General features: G+C 41.5%; 1 protein-coding gene across 3 annotated transcripts in view; it reads right to left on the bottom strand.

Annotated features, from left to right (window-relative positions):
* ESR1 (estrogen receptor 1) overlaps positions 1-23,887 on the bottom strand; it is a 416,254-nt gene that overhangs the window by 279,363 nt on the left and 113,004 nt on the right. For all 3 annotated transcript variants that reach the window (XM_063605040.1, XM_063605039.1, XM_063605041.1), the window contains one exon: positions 19,164-19,685. In XM_063605040.1, the coding sequence (XP_063461110.1) occupies positions 19,164-19,615 (452 nt within the window). In that variant the 5' untranslated portion in view covers positions 19,616-19,685. The remainder of the gene's footprint in view (positions 1-19,163; positions 19,686-23,887) is intronic.

Genomic DNA, 23,887 nt, shown 5'->3' with positions numbered 1-23,887 from the left:
TAAAATGTCAGATCAGGTCATTCCTCCCTTTCAAACCTTTAATTGGATTTTCGACTCACTCAGAGTAAAAGTCAGAGTCCTGAGGACTCTGTCCCCCACGTTCCTCTCCTTACTCACCTCCAACTTCTTTTTTTTCTTTTTTCTTTTTTTTTTTTTTTTTGAGACAGGGTCTCACTCTGTCACCCTGACATGATCTCAGCTCACTGCAACCTCCATCTCCCGGACTCAAGTGATCCTCCCATCTCAGCCTCCCAAGTAATTTGATCCTCCCATCTCAGCCTCCCAAGTAATTGGGACTACAGATGCACGCTACCACATCCGGCTAATTTTCTTTGTATTTTTTTGTAGAGATGGGGTCTCACCATGTTGCCCAGGCTGGTCTCAAGCTCCTAGGCTCAGGTGACCCATCTGCCTCAGCCACCCAAAGTGCTGGGATTACAGGTGTGAGTCACCATGCCCGGCACCTCCAACTTCTTACTCCGTGCCAGCCATGCTGGCCTCTGTACCTCAAGACACCAGGGATGTTCCCACATCAGGGCCTTTTCCCTGCTGTGCCCTCAGCCTAAAATGCTTTTCACCAGGATATCCTCATGGTACTATTCCCTCCCTTATTCAAGACTTTGCTTAAATGTTACCTGTGTAATGGAATCTTTCCCAATTTGTCAATTTGTCCCATTAGACAAATAGATCAATAGTTCACTGATCTATTCCCAGTGCTGATAACAGTACCTGGCATAGAGTAGATGGTCAATGAATATGTGTTGAATGAATAAATGAGCAACGTGGGTCAGCCACCCCATGAAGTTAGCTGGAGGTTTTACAACATCAACAGAGTGAGGTAAGAGCACGGGAGACAAGCCACCATGGTCACTGTAAACCAGGCTGCCAAACTGATTTCAATTACTGCTTACAAGGAGGAAGAACAAGGATCCCATGTGGTGCCTAGGAAGTCAACAAAGTTAATAAAGCAGAGTTTTCTAGAGCCTGAGGATCAAGTATCCAGTAGGAAAGCTGCCCTTTTACTTTTCAGAAACATCTATCCCAGGCCTTGCAGCACAGGCTGACACATTCTAGCCTCTGCATTGGAAGAGCTTCCTGTCATTTCTAGACACTATCCTCTCATGGTTTTGTCTAGACAGCGGAATCAGAAGCAACCTAAAATCTCTGAATATAAGGCTCAAATTCCCAGCCTGTACCTCATTCACTCTTATCTTCCTACAAGATTTGGCCTTGCAAAGAAGAAAATCAACTATATATCTTTATTGCCCTTATAGGTGGTATTTATAACTTTTTGTATTGAGCTCAGAAATCCACTTCCTGATGCTCCTGCTGTAGTCTAAGCATGCTATGTGAAGCAAGGTGTGAGCATGCCACAAAGCCAAAGCCAAACCACACAACCAACTTTCAATTCCTTCCCTGCCACCCTCCCGCCCCCGCATCCCCAGGGCTTTCTGGTCAACCTGGCTCATGTCCAACTGGGGCAAAATCACTCAGCTGTTACCTAGTCACCTCCACTTCCACCTGCAAAAGCAACCAAATTCCTAAGTACCCAGAACCCTGGAAAACACATTTCTTTCTTTTTTTTTTTTTTTTTTTTTTTTTTTGAGATGGAGTCTTGCTCTGCCACCCAGGCTGGAGTGCAGTGGCATGATCTCGGCTCACTGCAACCTCCACCTCCTGGGTCCAAGTGATTCTCCTCTCTCAGCCTCCCGAAGAGCTCGATTACAGGCACGTGTCACCACACTTGGATAATTTTTGTATTTTTGGTAGAGACAAGGTTTCTCCATTTTGGCCAGGCTGGTCTCAAACTCCTGACCTCAGGTGGTCCACCTGCCTTGGCCTCCCAAAGTGCTGGGATTACAGGCATGAGCCACCATACCTGGCCAACAACACATTTCTAACCCTCACTCTGGCTCTTACTCCCAAACGTGCCTTCCATCGTGACTCTGGGAATTCTTTAACGGCCTCAGGTTAGGACTGAGTAAAAGGAAATATTTTGAGGACCTGAGAATTCTCACTTCCATTCCTTTCCCAAAAAGACTTCAGAGAATTTTCCCCCAGAAAATGGCACAAGTACAGTTAGTTATCTGACCTATATTCCAATAATTTCTGGAGCATTTCCTTGTCTCACTGTCTCCCATGCATATCCTTTTGTTCACACCATAGCCCTGATTTCTTTACAAACCCAACCATGGATTGGAGAGCCCCAGTCTCACAAGCCCGCTGTAACCATGAATCCCTTGTGCAGCATGCCATCTCCCAAGCCACCAGAGTCACAATCAAGCTCTACCAAGGCAGCCACCCCCAAAGTGTTGCAACCTGAATAGGTAGAGGAGGGGAGTGCAGATCTCTTTAATGTTTATCTAGACAGGAGGTTTGCTTTTGTCTTCTAAATCTTTCACACTTCAAAAAGCATTTCAGAGATTTATTTCTCTGAAATACTCTTTTCTGAAATCCAATTAAAAAATAAGATAATTTCCCCAAGACAACAAAGAAAGGTGCTATTTTTATAATACTCATGATCTTACTCATTCACAAAAGTTACCTAATCCATAGTTTTGAAAGCAAGAACTCTTTTTTTTCTTTTTTTTTGAGACGGAGTCTCACTCTGTTGCCCAGGCTGGAGTGCAGTGGTGCAAGCTCAGCTCACTGCAACCTACACCTCCTGGGTTCAAGCGGTTCTCCTGCCTCAGCCTCCCAAGCAGCTGGGACCGCAGGCGTGTGCCACCACGCCCAGCTAATTTTTTGTATTTTTAGTAGAGATGAAGTTTCATCATGTTAGCCAGGATTGTCTCAATCTCCTGACCTGGTGATCCACCCGCCTTGGCCTCCCAAAAGCAAGAACTCTTTTTTACCAGATTCTATTTCTTGATGTTCCCTTCATACATTGTAACATTTTCCCTTATACTTTAAGTATCCTTCTTCTTAAATGTTAGACCTAAAACCATAAAAACCCTAGAAGAAAACCCAGGCAATACCATTCAGGACATAGGTATGGGCAAGGACTTCATGTCCAAAGCACCAAAAGCAATGGCAACAAAAGCCAAAATTGACAAATGGGATCTAATTAAACTAAAGAGCTTCTGCACAGCAAAAGAAACTACCATCAGAGTGAACAGGCAACCTACAGAATGGGAGAAAATTTTTGCAATCTACTCATCTGATAAAGGGCTAATATCCAGAATCTACAAAGAACTCAACAAATTTACAAGAAAAAAACAAACAACCCCAACAACAAGTGGGCGAAGGACATGAACAGACACTTCTCAAAAGAAGACATTTATGCAGCCAACAGACACATGAAAAAATGCTCATCATCACTGGCCATCAGAGAAATGCAAATCAAAACCACAATGAGATATCATCTCACACCAGTTAGAATGGCAATCATTAAAAAGTCAGGAAACAACAGGTGCTGGAGAGGATGTGGAGAAACAGGAACACTTTTACACTGTTGGTGGGACTGTAAACTAGTTCAACCATTGTGGAAGACAGTGTGGCGATTCCTCAGGGATCTAGAACTGGAAATACCATTTGACCCAGCCATCCCATTACTGGGTATATACCCAAAGGACTATAAATCATGCTGCTATAAAGATACATGCACATGTATGTTTATTGCGGCACTATATACAATAACAAAGACTTGGAACCAACCCAAATATCCATCAATGGTAGACTGGATTAAGAAAATGTGGCACATATACACCCTGGAATACTATGCAGCCATAAAAAAGGATGAGTTCATGTTCTTTGTAGGGACATGGATGAAGCTGGAAACCATCATTCTCAGCAAACTATCCCAAGGACAAAAAACCAAACACCGCATGTTCTCACTCATAGGTGGGAATTGAACAATGAGAACAGTTGGACACAGGGTGGGGAATGTCACACACCGGGGCCTGTCGTTGGATGGGGGTAGGGGGGAGGGATAGCATTAGGAGATATACCTAATGTAAAGGATGAGTTAATAGGTGCAGCACACCAACATGGCACATGTATGCATATGTAACAAACCTGCACATTGTGCACATGTACCCTAGAATTTAAAGTATAATTTAAAAAAAAGAAAAACAAAAACAAAACCAAAAAACAAATAATAGTCATTTCAAAAAAAATTATCCTTCTTTACAATTAGCAATAATTACAATTATCTGAATGACAGCAATGTCATTGTATGTTTAATCGAAACCTATGTCATCTACTATAATCAATAATAATGACAAAAATAAGGATGCAAATTCTACATCAGCATGCCTCCTTTCCTGGTAGAAAAGCAGGTGGAAACAGGCACCATAACAGAAAACCTCCAGCCTTCAAAAAATTAAGCCCATTAAGCAGAAAGGCAGCATGGCTAGGGCTGCCAGATGTAACCAACAAAAATACAGGACATTCAATTAAATTTGAATTTCAGATAAACAACAAATAATATTTTAGTATAATATTGCATGGGACATGCTAAAATGTTATTTGTTATTTAACTGAAATTCCAGTTTACCTGGGCATCCTATGTTTTATCTGACAAGCCTACATATGATTCTTCTAAGAGAAGGCAGCAGAGATGCATGAATCTGGCCGCAATTACAGATATGAGCTCAGGACAATAGGAAATCATCACACTTTTAACCATGCTTTTCTCATCAAGAGACAAAAGTCTGTTTCGGACATAATTAAGCAACTTTGAAGATGCACTAAGTCTTGGGCCAGTGGGATATCACATTAGGTTACTGTTCCTGTTTACTAAAATTATGTAGGAGTTTACAAAAAAGAAAAAGAAAAAAGCTAATGAACCTTCTGATTCACATAGCTTAGGTTACCAAAAAGAAACTCCCTCACCTTTAAGAACTCCCTGGCACAGCATCATGAGGCGTGCAGCTTTCATTTCTCTTTCTCACTTCCTCTCCACCTGCTGGAGCTCTCCTTCATGGAGATTCAATTAGAAAGGTTTAGCCTGGACTTCGGGAAGATTTAAAATGATCATCTCCCAAGGAGAAGAAATATTGACTTAGAAAAAGTTACCATTGACCTAATCTTCCTGTGTTCAGCATCATCTGTCTCCAAGGAATCACCAGAATGCAGGATGCTGAGCAAAGCCTCTCAGAGTATCACGAGGGGAGTGAGATTTGTTTTCAGCTCCTTAGAGGAACTCATTTTGTTGCAAGGATCTTGATAGTATTTTCAAAACCAGAAGAAAATACATTTTGGCCTTCAATTTTTCACCGAAAGGAAAAGAAATGTGAAGGACAATCTCAAGAAGTCCATACTAACTTCACCTACCTCAAATTGTTTTGCTTCTACATGTATAAAAGTCATAAAATATTGATATCAAGAACATATTAATCCCTACATTATCTCTTTACAGCATTGTGAATTGTAAGATTTTTTCATATCTCCTTTTAAAATTTTTTAACTGACAATTCTAGCAGTTCTTTGACTCATTTAAAAGAAATCAAAGTGAAAAAATGCTATAGTTTTGTTTAGTTATAAATTCTATCCTGATAAATATATATCTCTACAGAATAAGTTGTGTCAAATCATCTTGGTGTAGTACAGTTACAACCCACCAGCCATGCCTTTCTTTAACACATGTAACGGGGACATTAGTTATACTTCCGACATATGGGTCCATCAATTGCCATTCTTATTAAACTTTCATTTCATTTCCTGGAACAATATTAAACTACAAGGGGAAAATTTAATAGTAAACAGTATATAACCAACATCAGGCTTAGTCATTAGTCTCAGAGAAGACACATGTTTTTCAACATGTGGACCAGGTAACTAAAAATGTCTATCGTAACCTGGCTGCTAGATCAAGCACAGATCAAATTATTTTTTAATTCTGTCAATACTAAAGTGAAATATCTATAATGAAATAATGCAAGTTCCATTTTCACATTGGTGATAGTGGACTAAAAATAGCACCCAACTGCTTCAGAAATCTGAAAGGAGACAGTGTAAGTCTCCAGGGAAGTCTGGCAAGGTCACTCCTAACCTTTAAGCCCTGGAAACAGAAAAAAAGAAGAAAAACAAGGGAATCTTCAATACCAAAGTAAACAAGGTATGGTTATTAAATTAAGAGTAAATAATCTAAATGGAAGTATAGGAAATAATTCATCACTAGAGAACTAACACCGACTCGACAAACAGAGGTTAAAAATTCTCACGTGTACCATATACCAATTAAACAGATGGCCTGTCTAGACAAGCATGGCTGGGGCATTCACTTTAGCCATCATTATAATGTTGTAGTGACCAGAATTAGGTATTCTGTCATCCTGCTTGCTTGAGCTTCTACTATAAATGCTGGAACAGTAGCAATGAGCATGGCATGGTCTGATGCCCTCGGTGAACAGGAACTGGGCATGCCTCCATCTATTAGGTGTGAGGTAGTGGTCAGGAGTCAGAATAGAGGACCTAGCCCTGGTTCTGTCTCTACCAGCTGGGAAACTTTGGGGGAAGTTCCTTCACCTTTCCAGACTTTGATTTCTTCACCTGGAAAATATAAAAGGTAGGATTCCATCATGTCTAAGGCCCCTCCTAGATGACAATACTGTGATTTTATGATGTTATTTGTGCAAAGAGACGATTGCACCAAATTACACTATAATTTTACCCAGATTTTAAGTTCTCAGATGGGTTTCATATGCAAAGAAATTCCTAAGGTTGCTATCAGCAAGTCTTTGTAGAATTTCATTTATTGGCTTCTGATATTAGAAGGAAAAACATCCCCCTACTTAATGGAAAATTGTTTAAACATGCTTTTAGCAAGGATCATAAAAATAGCCATTTCCCATAAAAATAAAAGCAGCAGCCTCGGGACACAGTCTAAGATGAAAGCATTGTCACAACTAAAATAAAGACAAGGAATTAACAAACTAACTGCCAACTAAATTGATCAGCAACAGAAAAATCCTGTCAATTTCTCTGCATAATGTCGTGGGTTAAAACCTTAAGCTCCAGAGTCCAAATTCTAGATCTAGAATCCCTAATTCTCCAGTACTGGTTGTATGACCTTGGGCAAGTCACTTGCCCTCTCCAAGTCTTAGTTTCTACGTCCCATAAAATGAGAATAACAATAGTATCAGCCTCTTATGAGAAATGTAAGGTTTAAACAAGATGATCATTAAGGTTTTCGGCAAGGCACCTGGTACATTGTGTTCAAAAAACACTAGCTATCAGTGTTCTTCAAGTTATTTCTCTGATTCTTAACAGTTTACCCTTATTTTATTAATTCAATATTCAGCTCTATAAGTTAGTAAGCATTTATTCTGTCCAAGGAACTGGGCTGGAGCTCTGAAGAGTACCACTCAGTTCCTCTTCACAACCTCACCTGCCCTTCTTTGTCTGGCTAAATCCTCATTCTTAAAAAATTCGGTTGAAAGGGTCACTTGCTCTATTAAACCATTTTGACCTCCATATCAATGGACCAAGATCCTCCATCTGGGTAAGTGCCTCTCCTCAATGCTCCTGGCTGTCTCTTTTCTATCACAGTTCTTATTCTACTGTTTTTTCATTGTCTATCCACTTGTCATCTCCCTCACTCAACCATAAACTCCTTGATGACAATGTTCCCAATCTCTGTACCTACCACCAAAGCCAGTACATGATCAACATCCAGTAATGCTTGCTGAGTGAATGAATATGATAAATGAATTAGTAAATCTATGAAATTACTCTAATATGCTTTATAAGAGTGGTCCCCAACCTTTTTGGCACCAGTTCCATGACTGGTTTCATGGAAGACAATTTTACCACAGACGGAACTGGGGATGGTTTTGGGACAATTCCAGTGCATCACATTTATTGTGCACTTTATTTCTACTAGTATTATACTGTAACATATAATGAAATAATTATGCAACTCACCATAATGTAGATTCAGTGAGAGCCCTGAACTTGTTTTCCTGCAACTAGACAGTCCCATCTGGGGGTGATGGGACACAATGACAGATCATCAGGAATTAGATTCTCATAAGAAGAACCCAGATCCCTCACATGCACAGTTCACAGTAGGGTTTGCATTCCTATGAAAATCTAATGCGACCGCTGATCTGACAGGAGGCGGAGCTCAGGCATAATGCAAGCGATGGGGAGCAGCTGTAAATACAGATGAAGCTTCACTTGCATGCCCACTGCTCACCTCCTGCTGTGCGGCCCAGTTCCTAACAGGCCCCAAACCAGTACGAGTCCATGGTCCAGAGGCTGGGGACTGCTGCTCTATACATTAATAAAATCTATTCCATAGAGGGGGAAGACAACTCTATTTACAACTAAAATGAAAGGAATTATCTGGTGATTACAGTAAAAGTACCGGGAAAAGGTGCTGTATGCACACAATGCACACCGAACAAATGCCAGGTGGAAAATTCACCTGATAGGGATAGCATTTGAGCTGAACCTTGACTTCTGGGTAGAATCAGCCTAACAGAGATGGAACAAGAAGAAAGAAGGGTACATGGTACAGATGAAGATCACTATGAAGAAGAACGTAGGAACATGCCATTTAAACATGGCTCTTTCAACAAGAGCTTCTTGGAGTAATAGTTAGGAGATTGATTGGAATCAAAGTACAAGGGCTTGATTGCCACACCATGGAACATACATGTTTTCTCTGACTGGCCTGAGGTCTTTTACGCAGAGGAAGAACCAGATCAGGTTGGGGAGTATATATGATATATGTATATTATATATATATATGTATATCAGGTATATATATGTGTGTGTGTGTATATATATATGTGTATATATACACTTTAGGTAGTACACTCTAGTAGCTTATGATTAATTAGAGTTTGAAAGCTCAAAAGCTAAAAGCAATAAGAGAAAATTGACCCTGTGTAGAGAAAGGCAAGAATGACATGACAGACATCTGAGAGGAAACTTCTCATCAGTGTTTTTAAGATGTCCTAGAAAATGACCAGTACTGCACTGTTGTCAACTACAGTCATTCAGTATAAGAACTCTTGCAAAAGAATGTTTCTACAAGTTACTTGATAACTTTGCTAGCTATTCCCTAATATCAAACACAGGCTTCTTAGAAAAGGGTTGGACTCTTGATAGAAAAGCAACGTTGGTTTCATTGATCACAATTGCTGAGCATTAAAAACAAAGAACCAAGACCCAGAGAGCTCTGGGACAGGGGTTGATAATCCCTCATTGTGTGGAGCCCAAAACCTGTTAGTCAAGTAGTGTGGGCACTAGAGGAGACCCATGTTCACTTCTCACCCAAACACTTGCATTTATACATATCTCTGAGATTTTGAAGACTTGCTTTCAGCTGCTTATTCTGAGTTCACATGAGGAAATGAGCGGGCTTGAGGACTGAGGACCAGACACCATGGGCTTCTATACCAAGCTGGAGTGCCTGAATGCCACTTCCCTCATCCATAAATTCATCTTCTACAACGCAAAATTGGACTGGGGAAGCATTAAAAACAGTATTCTATTTGTGGAAAGGATTTTGCAAATACGTCAGAGGGAGGACACGAGGAGAGCTTTCATTGAGTCCTCCTCCACATTTAAGACTGGTTTAAGGATTCAAACTTACAGGACTTCCCAACCATGCAACTGGAAATTTTATGCAATCAACAATTGTACTGATATTTGGGATTTTATAGCTGTATCAACAATGCTAGAGGTTATGTGTACCACTAACAGCCTGAATTGGTGGCAACTCTCTGATGAACCAGAAGGAAAAAGAACCCTATGAAGGGAAGATATGAGGGCTTAAATTACCTTCAGTTATCTAAACACTTAACAAAAATCGAATTATACAGGCTAACTGGCACAGTTGTGTGTTTGTGTCCATGTTTTAGGTTGCTTCCTAACGTTATCTTCATATCTGGTATCAAAAATCTGCATCTTCATACCCTTCAATCTACCTTCTTTGTATTTATTCCATATCAAATGCAACGGCCAGTCTTGAAACTTATTTTGGAAAGCTGAGGAGTAGAATTGAAAGCTACTGTGATCTTTCTCCCCAGCACTCCTTTTACCCTCTGCTTCTGAAATCCAAGAGGCCCAAGGAAATGAAGACTTGGAAATCTGGCAGACCTGGGTTTGAATAGTGCTCCTCATGGTTAGAACACAGCAAAACCTTGAGGCACATCACTAGTCTCACTTCCCTCCATGTCTCCATCCTGAAGACTTGGAAATATCCTCCATCTAAAGTCATAGGAAGAGTAAATGAGCTTTAACTGTAAATCAGTGAGAAAAGCCCCAAAATTTGTTTTGTTTTTTGTTTTTCTTAACTACTGACTCAAGCTTCGACCCAGAGCAATTGTCAGAACTGCTGAAATACGACCTGGATCTCAGTAGTTTTTTAATCATCTGGGTGATTCTGAAATAATCCTTGATTTGGATATTCCAACCAACGTGAAAAAGACGTCCTTGTAGATGCTCCCTAAGTACGAGCTTCCAACTCCTTCTTTCTCACAGTTCCCATTTTTCCAAATTACAGAAAAATTCCTTCCTTGCCCTCTGTACATCATAGCTTCTCCATAAGCTGCTTACCTCAGCTTCAATTAATTCCCTCTCTGGGATTGCTTCAGTCCACAATACTTAATGCCCCTCACTCTTTTTATTGACTGATTAATTTTTACTGATTTGGAGTGTCTTTGTTTCTGTTTTTGTTTTTTTGTAGAGACAGGGTCTCACTATGTTGCCCAGGCTGGTCTGGAACTCCTGGACTCAAGCAATCCTCCCTTCGGTTCCTCAAAGTGCTGGGATTACAGGCATGAGCAGCTGCACGCAGCCAAATTTGAAGTTTTTTTTACAGTTGTTTTGTTTTGTTTTTGTAGCACAGTACCTGGCATGTAATAAGCACTTCAAGAAATACTAGCTTCCTGCTTCCTTTTGGTTGCAGAAGTTTAACTTCTAATCACAATAGGGTATTAAAGTTAGTCACTTGAAGGCAAAATAAACAAATATAGGGACATTCCAGACCCGTAGAGAATTCCCATACTCACCTTCTTCAGGGTATAGTACTCAATTCCCTTCCGAAACAGTAATAAGAAATAATGGCTTGCTATGTGCCAGGAATGTTATAAGCCCTAGACATCTATGAATTTGTTTAATCCTCACATCATCCAAACGATGTAGCTTTTACAGATTAGGAAACTGAGGCACACAGTTAAGCAATTTGCCAGTGATGACAACTACACAGGAGTCACGCCAGAATAGAAATATAGCTGCTGGCTCCCAGACCTGTGCTTTCATCACTCTATTATATAGAATCGATTCTCATTATTCATGGTACTCATGTTCTATAAAGTCGCCTCAAACACTGAATTAGCAAATACTGAACCATTGCATTGAGAGGAAAACAGGGTAGGTTCCTGGGAGCCTTTGGTCACAGCATTTTTGCCAACTCATTAATACATAACCTTGTTTTATATGTTTTTCTGTTCAAAAACACTGTATTTAATATATCCTGTTGATTCACCATCATTGAACTCATGGCCAACAGCATTGTAACTCATGCCTGAATAAAGCTTATCAAACACGTATTTTCTCTTAAGACACGTCAGAGCCTTGTCTTAGAATCCCTAGACAGTACTTCAGGACCATGCTTAGGGGCCATTTTAAACAGCAAAATCATCAACAGGGATTATGAAAATGCAAAAATCATAACACAAAGTAGATAGCAAGAGGGACACTTGTTTATAGTCTGAGGGCTGCAAGGAGAAGTGAGCCTTGCTCAGCCTCAGCTGGGAACATATACGTCATATAACTCAAATTTTTTTGCCATTCCACACATGTCTGCAAAGGACTGAGAAAGCACCGTGAGTATTGACTCGAAGGTTACAAATAAACATCAGTAAGTCAGCGAATTTGCAAATACAGAATCCATGAATAATGAGGGCCGACTGTACTTGGAATGCTGTGCGGAGTCCTTTTTCTACTTTTGTTCCTGAGAAAGAGAGATTCACAAACTTCCCACATTCTTCCAGTGGCATCTAAGGATCCCTTCCTAAATGGCCTTTCTCCCAGCCAACAGACTGAAGCAAACCATGTCCCTGATGCTTCCTGCCCACCACCATCCATTCTTTCAACCAACAGCTTCTCCGGGCTTTCACGTGCCATGCACTTTGCTAAGAGCTTGAGGGAAATACAGCAATGAAGAAGAGATGATTTCTGTTTGGACCAGTGCTCAGGGATTCCTCCTATTAGAAATCAAAGGGGCTTCCAAAAGCCCTACAATTTTTTCCCTGTAACTAAAGAAAATAGCTGCTCAATGTAACTAAATTTTATCTCATACGCAAATTGGAATGTATACCCTTTCACTCTGAATTGCTTGAAATATTCCAGGAGAAATAAATACAACTTTGTGTAAGGTCTTCTAAAAAAGCAGAAGTCAAAGTCACCAGAAAGAACCTTTAAAATCAACTATGTTTCTGACAATGTCGCTTTCGAAACTTTTACCCCACCCCCGCAAAATCACCATTGAAAAATACCTTTGTGGTGTAAGTAAGATTAATCATGAATGCACTGAATGTTCAGAAATGAGTGTTTTTGTTTTTGTTGATTAAGTGGGAAGTTACAGTTAGCAAAAATGCCTTGTACACGTTCACATGGATCTAAAACTCCTGAAACCAAGTTTACTGGGAGACAACAGTCAAGACTACACTGTTAGTTTACACATGCAGGAGATTCTGGTATTAGAATCTCACCTATTCATGCTATAAGACTTCCCAGCTGCTAGGTGCAATGCTGTTGCATGAACTGCTGGGAAAACAAAACCACACTTTATATAGTCTAAGCCTTCAATGAATGACTCAGTTTGGAATAAGGTAGCCAAATGAATGAATGAACAAACTTTCAAAGAAATTCTACTAATTGAAAATTTCTTCTTTATTTTGTTGAAGTTTCTATCCTCAGAGACAAGAAAAACATCACTTTTTGAAACTTTTAATCTAGTTAATACCACTCTGAGTTATTACGGTATATTCTTATACTGGCTGAGGTAGGAACTCTGTTTAGCCCCGTTCCAAATTTCATTAAAATAACAGCTGAGACAGGTCAATAAAGAAATAAACCAGAAAAGGTGAAAGAAAAATATCTGAGAATACACAGATGGAACAACTAAAACAGAAAAGAAAAAAGAAAGCTTAATAGGGTAAAAGAGGCCAAAAACTCTTTAAAGGGAGTTTAAACTTCTATGTATTAGAAAATAAAGCAAATGAAACATGAAAATATGAGAATGGACTCAAAATTCTAAAAGACCTGCAGAAGAAAGAGGAAGTACGCCAAAGCAAAGATGACTATTTCTAACATCATATAATTGCAGGAAACTAAAAGAGAACATTGTCTTTTGCTTTCAGGGCCATAAAAGAAATCCCAAGCTGCCCAACAAGTCAAGGAGCCAAGAAAACTGCCCAGGAAGTAGTGCCAGGTATGCACAAGTTGGCTGCTGGGGCCCCTAACTTGCCACTGTTTAGGAACAGGCAGAATGAGCCCGGGACCGAAGGATGGAAGACAGAACTGGAACCAAGGAGCGTGGACCTTAGGGCCCGGCCAGTTCTACGGCTTCTGAGAAGGAGATGAGAATCTGAATAACAAAACTGCAGAGGTCTTCCATTCCTCCTGGGGTTGACAACATTTGGGGAACTCTCAAAAAGAACCCACCTGAGCTTTTCAAGGGCTCATTTGGAAATGTCTAGTTCTGAACATTACTTAATGGATTTTATTAACTTTAAGTGAACTTTTATAATTTTCCCAAGTGTAACTCATAGGATCTCCAAAAAATAGAACATTACCAAACAAAAAAGTCTACTATCTTACTAAAGATGGCACATTTATTTAAAGTAGATGCTATAAGAACAAACTAATTTGTCCCTCTAAATAGTTCAGAGGAGAGACAAAAAATTTTCAGTCTTGCTTGGAATTTTGGGTTCTTTTAAATTTTTTGTGTAGCAATTATAGGTACTTAATAAGTTTCTAATATTATTGGTAATATCATTATTAAAATTTTCAGACTATGGAATTAGAATTCTAAAACAATGAGCCAAGTAGATTTAAAGGATTGGATTTCTGTATAGGATGAACATCTCCAGGGTCCATAGGAGGCATCCAGAAATACCACCTACCCAAACTGAGACAAAAACTTCATTTTCATCATCATCGGCATCATCAAAATCATGGATCATTACCACCACCACATCACTTACAAGCGGGTTTTAAGAAAGTCATACTCTTTCTTATTTGCCCACGTTTCTTGAAATTGTTACTTTATTAAACTACATAAAATTGTGTCAGTTGAGACCAGAATAGTTGTCATTCTATGCTTCCTATATTTTTTTGAGGTGATCTAAAAATATACATATAATTTAAAACATTGTTGATTACTGCAAAACTTTCTTCAGAGTCCCTCCTGATATTATCCAAGGCAGAGAATTCAGCAATTATGGTTTCTTCCCTCATGAGATTAAGGATATTATAAAGGTGCTTCCCGTAACCTCCAGCCCACTTAAATTCTGGGATTTCAGAGATCAGTATGAGTATATTTTAGAGACGAAGTAGCGAACAGCTCAGACATACTTTTTTTTTTTTTTTTTTTTGTAAGTGACATTACACGTCAATTCACTGGCGGAGTTTAAAATATAAAACCCCTCAATAACTTTGGTGAACTTCCTCCTTTCCATGAAGTCCCTTACACTTTCGCTTTGGCTGGTTTCAAGTGGCTGTATTTTTTGGATTAATAGAGCATCTTTCTCTGGAGTATGCATATGGTTCTAAACAAGTGTAGCCACTCTGTTTTCCTTTTTTTAGATAAGCAAACTGAGACAGAATTAAACCAAAAGACTAATTTGCTCCTCTCCATTCAAAGTTGTCTGGAAAAGAAAGAAACACACTTAGCACGCTGCTCTCTCTACTGGGTTCTTCTAAAGTTACATTAAAAATAATAATGAAGTCACAGGGAGGGGTTAAGATGTATTAATTTCATGCTGAGTACGGATTTTAGAAAAATATAATTAAAATTCATATATTTCCTTATGTAAAATTGTTTACACATAATCAGGGTTTTGACTTTTTTTAATGTATCTGTAAAATAAATGTTCTTTATGATAACCTGGTAAGCCAGGCTGCAGACAAATGTTGCAGATGGTGATAAAGATTTTACTTAAATTTGACTTTCACAGGAAAAGATTTCATATAATCATCATTCTATATTTATAACAAAATTCCTGACCACTTGAATCTGTTATTTCCCTGCTTTTTAGCCTATGAAAGCACCAAAACAAATATTAACATGTGAGTAAAATAATAAAAACACCTAATGTTTGTTTAGTTTCTATACCACTTTCACATATACAATCTCACTTAACAAAGTTACTATTGTCTCATCATTCATTAATGGTAAGTCTGGCATCTTTTCTAGTTTTTCCTGATATCTATGGTTCCTCCCCTTGGCAGTTTCTTACACCTGTCTTACATATCCTTAAAACTATAAGAAACTAAAAGAAATCCCAAGCCGCCAAAATTCTCAAACCTGAGAATTTTCCCAAATTATGAATGTCATAGACTAAGTATAATCACAAAAGTAAATAACAACTTTAGCCAGGGATCCAAATTAAATGAGTGTGAGAAAGATTAGAATAAGTGGCAATTATCCTTCAGGAGCTTTCTTCCAAACAGGTACAAGCCACATGGAGGAGGTGAAAATGAAATGGGGATTGAAGATGTGATTCCGTTTTCATCCGAAAATATGCTCATTCACCAGGGAATATGTGACTCTTTGGACTATTCTTAGACCAGCACAAAGTGTCAGGTAATCAGTAACAATTTAAATTAATAAAAAAGTAAGATCAGAAAGGAAGGGGGCTGAAATGTTATCTAAGTAAAAGGAAAAATGTATCGGAAACTTGAAACTTAGTCACTTAAATCTCACTTTGGAAATCAGTCTCTATTCAAAGTTGAGAAAGAGTTTCAAATGATCACCAGTGGAAAAATTAGTTGTCCAAAATATGCAGATGGCCAGGATACAAATTAGCAGGGCATTGATTTTGATGCAAAAGGTTTATACATTTGCCAAGTTTTTTGGAGAAGTGAGAGATGTCTAACTTTTAAGAATACTGAGTAATAAAACTGAAATAAGCATGCAGCATTAAATTCCTAATTTGAACTTTAAAAAGGATAGTTGATATAGTTAAGCTTCATCTTCCGTTTTATTCAAAGTTCCTAAGTTGTTTGAAATCTAAAAAAGGAACCCAGGATAAGATGACTCCCTGTTTCCTTCATTGTGAAATTTTGAGTAACATCTTGCAAAATCTCAGCTTGCCAAGTAACAAATTTATATTAATAACAATTTGCTGGGACATGTGACAATCTTTCTCACATTATTATGCGCCCAGAGAAATTTTATCTATTACATTTCTTCACACATAGATGTGGCTGCATATTATGGAAGAAATGGAAGAAGGTAACCACAGCATCTCAATGCTAAATGACGTGACCTTCACATAAATTCCCTGAACATCCAGTGGGACACTCGGGAGGACAGTCCACATGACAGCACCATTCTACAATAGAAAAGTTAAGAATCAGATGGTAAAACTTAGCCTAACTGACTAAAGACACCAACCTAATTTATAAGGGGAAAATGAAGACAATCAAAATAGCCTTTTGATTTGTATAGGTAAAAACAACCAGCCACTTGCCTGAATTTTTTGTTTTCTACTGAACATATAATATTTTAGGCCATTAGCTTTCTAATTTTTTCTTTGAATTCAATCCACAGTAAGAAATACATTTTACATCACAATCAGCACACAGAAGCACATATAATTGAAACAGATTTTCAGGAAACAAAACTTATCCTTACGAAATACCATGCACTCTGATATTTTCTATTATATTCCTCTCCATTTTAGTCCTTTTAAAAAATATTCTAGACTCACTAAACTGATTTCATGACCCTCTGGGTCATGACAAGCAGTTTGAAAACACTGCTTTCAGCCCCAAAACTTTTGAGAACTACTTAAGAAACTTAAAGTTTCCTAAAAGAGCCCAATCAATCCTTTCCTTTATACCCAGAGTCATTTAAGCCGAAAAACTGAGGGGGAAAAATACTAAATAATATCTGTCCATATGAAGAACTTGCATAGATGCTTCTTTTCCTTGCTGGATAATAACAGGCAGAATTCTAACAAAAGAGGAAAGATAATCCAGGAAACAAAACACAGGAAAAATCATTCTAAAACTGAATTTCCACACAGAGTCCCATTTGTGCAAGTTTTTTTTTAATTTTTAAGTTCCTTGTCTCTTTTTTATTATTCTAAGAGTGTTTGAATATCATGTAATGCAAAAAGTGTAAGATAGGGCATATTACAGTGATACTACTTATCACTGGGATGATGAACGATTTTGAATAAGATGCGATCCCCTCTGTATTTGACCAGGTTCACTTTGTAATTATTAGCAAGGCAGTAAATAATCTACCAAGGAGCAGTCTCATTAGTGCCCATTGAAATTCAGCAGCATTAATTTGCAATAAAAGAACTGAAAATTAAATAGGGAAGAAAATGGTTTCTGGAGTCCATCATAAGGTTATGGAATTCACATCATACCAGTGCCTTCCTTCACATCAAGCAGTTTTAAATGTTGTGTGGAATTAGACTTAATCGCTGTACTTTGTTCTTCCATTTAAAAAAAAAAGGTGGGCAGAAGAAATCCTTTTTCTCTGCTTTAACCCTAAATTAAAACAAGTAAAATTAATTTGAAATATGCCAACTTTTAAAAGTTTTGTTCATTGTTTGTCTTTTGAGTAAAGACAGCTTGGATCTGCGTGGCTGTGGGATGCTCTAAATTTCTCTAAGGCGGCTGAAGATGCACGCTGAATACCCCCAGAATCTGCCCTTCAGTATCCTCTGGGGCCAAACTGCACTTTAGTCCCCTTCCTTCTGCTGTAAATATCCCTGGAAACAGAATACTGAACAAAAACTGGTCCACGGCTTACAAGGCAGAAAGATATAGGGACACCAGTCCGGATACCAGTGTACAGTTGGGAAATGCCTAATTCAGGACCCAGCCATGTGGCGCCCTGAAGCTTCCAAACCCAGTCCGGGGTACACCTGTCCCGTGGCCACCTAGGAAGGTGTTCACCAGAAGCGCCCACCTAATCCCTCTGCAGGCCCATCAGGAAAACAAAAAACAAAAAACAAAAGGAGAAACTGGGCAAGAGAAAATGGGAGGGAGAGGAGAGGGAGAAAGAACAATTTTTGTCGGGAAAAAAATTAAAATGAGGACACACAACCTTCTCCATTGAAGTCACAAAGTGGTCTCCTGTGTCCTGGACCGGCCGCGCTCCTTCCACAGTGGCTGCGAGGCGCAGACCCTGGCTGACCCGCACGCCACTCCGGGGCATTCTCCCCGGGTGGGACAGGCTCGTCACTGGGCTGGCAGGAGATTATTTTTAAGCACTTGTGCTTCCATATGGCTTGTTTTAAACTCGCGGGACACCTACAAATTTCCGGCTGTCAGAAGTCACATGCCAGCAATCCGCTCCAGCGCGGACTCAGCCAGCTAACTCCGAAATCAGACCCATTCAACTCCCAATCGCTCTCTAAAGCCCCAGGACGTGGGGTGGGGAGGAGGGGAAAGCGGGTGACAGGAATCGCTTCCCAGAAAGTCATCATCATAGCTGACATATTTCCAATCAAATAGTCTAGATGAAAGGAAAATTGGGGAGCACATTCAACAAAAACATTAAAAGGATAAATAAAACTCTGCTGAGCTCTGCTAACTCCAAACACCCCCAACTTTAAATGCCAAGAGCGAGACCTTCCCAAGTGACTCAAAGCGCCCCGTGTTTATTTGCCTGGAGGTGTTTTCCCCCATAAATAACTGCTGCTTTGTCTGGTTTTCCAACGTGCGTTTTGTTAGGAAGCCCGGGCTTTCGGGTCTGCCTCTCGCACGGACGGTAAGTGGGTGGAGAGCACGTTTTTTTCAGCTGCCCGGCGAGAGAACTTGACTCTGAACGCAGCGCGGGCTGCACGCAGAACCCCCGGGCTGGGCCGCGCGCCCCGGGCTCCCTGCGCGCACCCTCGGGTCGCGCGTCCCGCGGCTCCCGCAGCTCCCTCGGCTCCCCCTTCTCCCTCCCTCCCTCCCTCCCTCCTGCCGGGCGCGGCGGCCACCCCGACGGGCGGCGCGGGCGCGGGTACCTGTAGAATGCCGGCGGGCCGGCCTCGCGCACCGTGTAGCCGCTGGGCTCGTTCTCCAGGTAGTAGGGCACCTGCTGGCCGTGGGGCTGCAGGAAAGGCGACAGCTGCGGCGGCGGGTGCAGTAGCATCAGCGGGCTCGGAGACACGCTGTTGAGTGGGGGGAAACCCCCGAGGCCGTTGGAGCCGAACGCCGCAGCCTCAGACCCGGGGCCGTAGGGGAGGCCGGTCTGACCGTAGACCTGCGCGTTGGCCGCGGCCGCGGCGTTGAACTCGTAGGCGGCGCCCTCGGGGTAGTTGTACACGGCGGGCTTGCTGCTGTTCACGTACACCTCGCCCAGGGGCCGCTCCAGGGGGATCTTGAGCTGCGGACGGTTCAGGGGCTCCAGCTCGTTCCCTTGGATCTGATGCAGTAGGGCCATCCCGGATGCTTTGGTGTGGAGGGTCATGGTCATGGTCAGTGGCCGCGGGCAGGGTGCAGACCGTGTCCCCGCAGGGCAGAAGGCTCAGAAGCCGGCGGGCCACCTGGAAAAAGAGCACAGCCCGAGGTTAGAGGCGACGCAGCGCATGTCCCGCCGACACGCGAGCTCTGGCCCCGGCCCTGCCCCGGGAGCCTGCGGGTCCGGTGAAGCCGGGCGACCCGACTGGAGCAAGTGCAGTCCCAGGACGAACGCCCTCCGCCAGCTCCTGGGCTCCCGGGCCTCCAACTTTAAGTACTGGTCTCCCGAGCTCATATGCATTACAAAGGTGCTGGAGGACGGCCAGGGACTGTTGCCTTGCCCTGACATTGGCTTAAACATCACTCCAGGCACAACTCGATTTGGAGCGATCCCAAAGAGCAGCTTCCCTGAACTTTACTTTACTTGTCGTCGCTGCTGGATAGAGGCTGAGTTTCACGGCCAGGGGGCGGGGGCGCACGAGGATCTGCTAAAGGTGGCCCAGGGAAGACTGGGCTTAAAATAAACGCGAAAGACGAATCCAGGGGCCGGCTTTCTCTAATGTGCTGCCTTATGTGCCCCGTGCCAGACTCCGATATATCTCTGTTTGTCTCTCTTTCTGTTTGATTCCCCCTCCTCGTTGGCTAGAAATACGTAGTGTGTACATAGGATGACCCTGGGGAGGACTACACTGTAACCGAGATAGGGCAGATAGAATGGGGTGTGCGGTTGCATACGCAGCCAGCCACAGACAGCTATATTTAGCAGCTGGGGGAACTGACAGGGGGCATCTGAGGGGAAGGGGGCGGAGATTCAGGGTATACATATAGGAAGAGCTGCATTTTGCCATCAGGAGAATGCAACCTGCCAGGACCTCAGTTTCTTCCTCTGCAAAATGCTCCCAAAGTAGACCCTTCCACAACCTTCTGAGATTCTCTCAGCCTGACTTGTGTGTTTATGTTGGACCACAGTACTGTACTTGGTCCCATTAGGAATTCTCATGTGAAGGATGATTCAGAAAAACCTTTGGTTAGGGCGCACATGGGTGTTCATGCCTTCCACAGGTTGGTTATGCAACCAAAACTTCAGAAAACTGAATATAAAATGTGACCTTTTCATACCAAACACAACCTCAGGTCATGAACCAAAGCTTTGGCAATTATGTTACATTGTCGGTCTGGTCCAGCTAACAGATTTTTTAAATGCATTTCTGCATGTCTATCCTTTAGTCCTACAACTCGATCTTCTCGGTTCACTTGGGCTAGGATATGCAGAATCAAATATCCAGATGAAAAACAAATAGAAAAAAGTTTTTAACTGAATTAAAAGTTAAGCATGCACACGCACATACACACACACATATGTGTGTGTGTGTATATATATATATACATATTAAGGAGACAAAAAATAGGTGAAGTATATCATGCGTCTATAATCTTGGATAGTTTATACTTTTTAATAAACTTCCTTTGCTGCAGCCTAATAGACTCGGATACAACTATCAATACTTTGTTTTAATTGCTATCCCAAACACCCAACAGAGTATCTGACAAAGTGTTCATGGTCTATCTAAATGCCAAGCTTACTGTTACTAAGAGTTACATTTTTGACTATTTTATATCAAGTATACATTTTATCTAATTCTTACAAAAACAGACCATTGTTGGACAATATGCAAATGTAGCTGAAGCCAAAATCGAGTTTAGCATTAATGACTATAGATTGTCAGCAAATAAAGGGTTAAAAACACATTAGGTGCATCGCAGATATTTCCCTTTATGGCCAGCAATCATTACTTTCCAAAGCAATTTTTTACAGATGATTTAATTTCCATAAATCACACTTTCAATTTTCAAATGCCTTTTTAAAACACATGCAAAAAGCACTTCATAGGGCTCTTAAAAAATCTGAACCTGCCAAATTATATGCAAATAGCACAAAGAATCCTACAAGTCCTGAAAGAAAAAGGAGACACACACATACCCCCATGGAGAACAGCAATCCTCATCTCCCTGCTAGGATACAGACACTAGCCAGAAAGGTAAGTTGCTTTCTCAAAATGCTAAAGCTACAGAGAGAGAAATCAAAACAAGCCTACCCTGCTGGATCAAGAACGTCTTTCCAGAAATGTTCCATGGGCTTGTAGAAGTCAAGGGCCGAGAGAGTGAGAAGGAAGGAAGGAATGTGCTCGCATGTGCGAGTGGCTCAGTGTGTGAACTAGGCAGAGAGCGTGTGTGGATGTGTTTGTGCGTGGAATGGCAGGGATTCGGGAAGCAGCCAGTAGGCAGGGCACTTGGCAGCCCCTCCCGGCAGACACGCAGCTGGGCTACTGCACAGCGCTGGATGAATGGCAGTGGGGAGTGAGGGGAGACTTGCTGTCTGCTCACAGGGAGCAGCGTGGCACAGCCAGAGAAAGCTGTACTGGGGAGGAGAAACCCCAGCCCCTTTGCCCCTACCCTTGGAGGCTGGAAAGTACCCTATGCTTTCTGCTGCCACCCCAAGCAAGAGGAAAAACAGGCTTGCTGTGAATCATAGTCTTACGGCTAAAATAGAATGCCAGTCAAAAGTGTATGGATATCAAGTTTACAAAATAGGACATGGGTGGTTTTTCCGAAAGAATATAATTTAACAATAAAAGCCTTCTGGGATACATGTGGATCAAATGCCTTACTGGCCCTAGCCCCCAGTCTCCGAACAGAGGCATTGCCATGCCTCCGATTGCACCAGGAAACCAGACTTTGGAATAAATGTTTTGGCATTCTAGGGATGTGTTTCCAGCTGAAATGTAATACTCCTCCACTTCGTTAACCAAACCCACAAACCTTTCCACGAATAGCTCAGTTGACTGCTTTCTGTAAACATGTGAAAAATACGTATTATTAAAAGCCTAGGATATGAACATAAGATAAAGGTAGATACCTTTGTTTTAAACTGATTTTAGGCTTTCGAGTTGCACTGACCGTGATCGGGAAAGAGGTCTCTCATTTCCCAGTGGCGTTCACATGGATCCACCTCTTGACCACTTTCTCAACTATTCTCTCGGCCATAGTACTAACACGCAATACTGAGGTGCTCCTAGAGTGCCCACGCTCAGGGTCCCAGGACACACGACACCCAATGGAGCCTTTGTTGCCAGACATTAGTCACCACCTTGGATATTAAATGACTCTAATCACAATGCCAGGAGTGGCCGGTCTCTGGCCCTGGGACACTATGCAGTTACTGAGAGATTTATGAGTGGCTCTTGAGACCAGTACAAAAAAGAAATAGAAAGCCATAAAAATGTTAATGATGCCATCATGCAAATATATGTTTTTGTGCTTTGAAAGACCCCCAACATTGCAGTGTTTGAGCACAGGAGAGCTCTCTCCATAGTCAGTATTGAAAATAAATATTGGATATAAATAAATATTGAAAAGAAAGACTGTTACCCTTTGTTGGTGACAGTGATGCCTCCTGTAGGTCAACAATGGCCACCCATGCTCTAGACCAGTCCCAGAAAAAAGCAAGAGTATTCAGGGAGGGAGGAGAGAGGAACAGGGGAAAGGAGAAGGAAAGGAAAGGGGATCTGCAATTGTTCACTATTGACATAGGAAGAATAAGAAGGTTGGCTGTCTCCTCACAGGCTTTGATTGTTCAGAGACTTACAATCAAAGTTAGCCCAAGAAGTTCAGTAAAGGCAGTTTTCTTAACCACTTTCTCTCCAGCATTCTCTTCCAAACTCATCTTGGTGAGCCTTGTCCCTGGGCTTGGTGAGCATGGGTGGGAACGTATACTGTGCTACGCCGACTTTCCTCTTGTGCCTTTGGCAAAAACTTCACTCTTGGGCTCCCAGCTCTCTTGGCTTCCCTCCCTACCCTCTCCTGCTGGACACACACGTTCCAGCCGTGACTTACTGGCTGTCTCAGGTGAAGAAGGGTAAAGATTGATCTGACTCCTCCGTTGAATGTGTCTCCAGCCCCACTTTTCCAGCAGTCTGCTGGGCATTGCTGGCTTGTTCAAATATGAGTCACCATTCTCAAACATGGTGTTCCTCTCAACTTCCCCGTGTCTGTGCCCAGCATTACTGTCTCTCCAGTCACCCAGATTAAAATCTCACTGTCTTCTTCGAGGGCTGATTTTCCCTTGCCTTCCACACCTAATCAAGAGGCAATTCCTGAGCCTTCTAGCTTTACAATCTCTCTTTTTCCATTGCATTTCTGCCACTCCCTTTGAGACCCATTACCTTACCTGTCCTAACGGCCTCCTAAGGACCACTCTGCCCTTTCCTCCCGGACTTCATCCTAAACC

The sequence above is a fragment of the Pan paniscus genome, chromosome 5, assembly GCF_029289425.2.
Source record: "Pan paniscus chromosome 5, NHGRI_mPanPan1-v2.0_pri, whole genome shotgun sequence".
NCBI lineage: Eukaryota > Metazoa > Chordata > Mammalia > Primates > Hominidae > Pan > Pan paniscus.
Note: the sequence above shows the minus strand (reverse complement) of the source record. Positions and strands in the feature narration are given on the sequence as shown.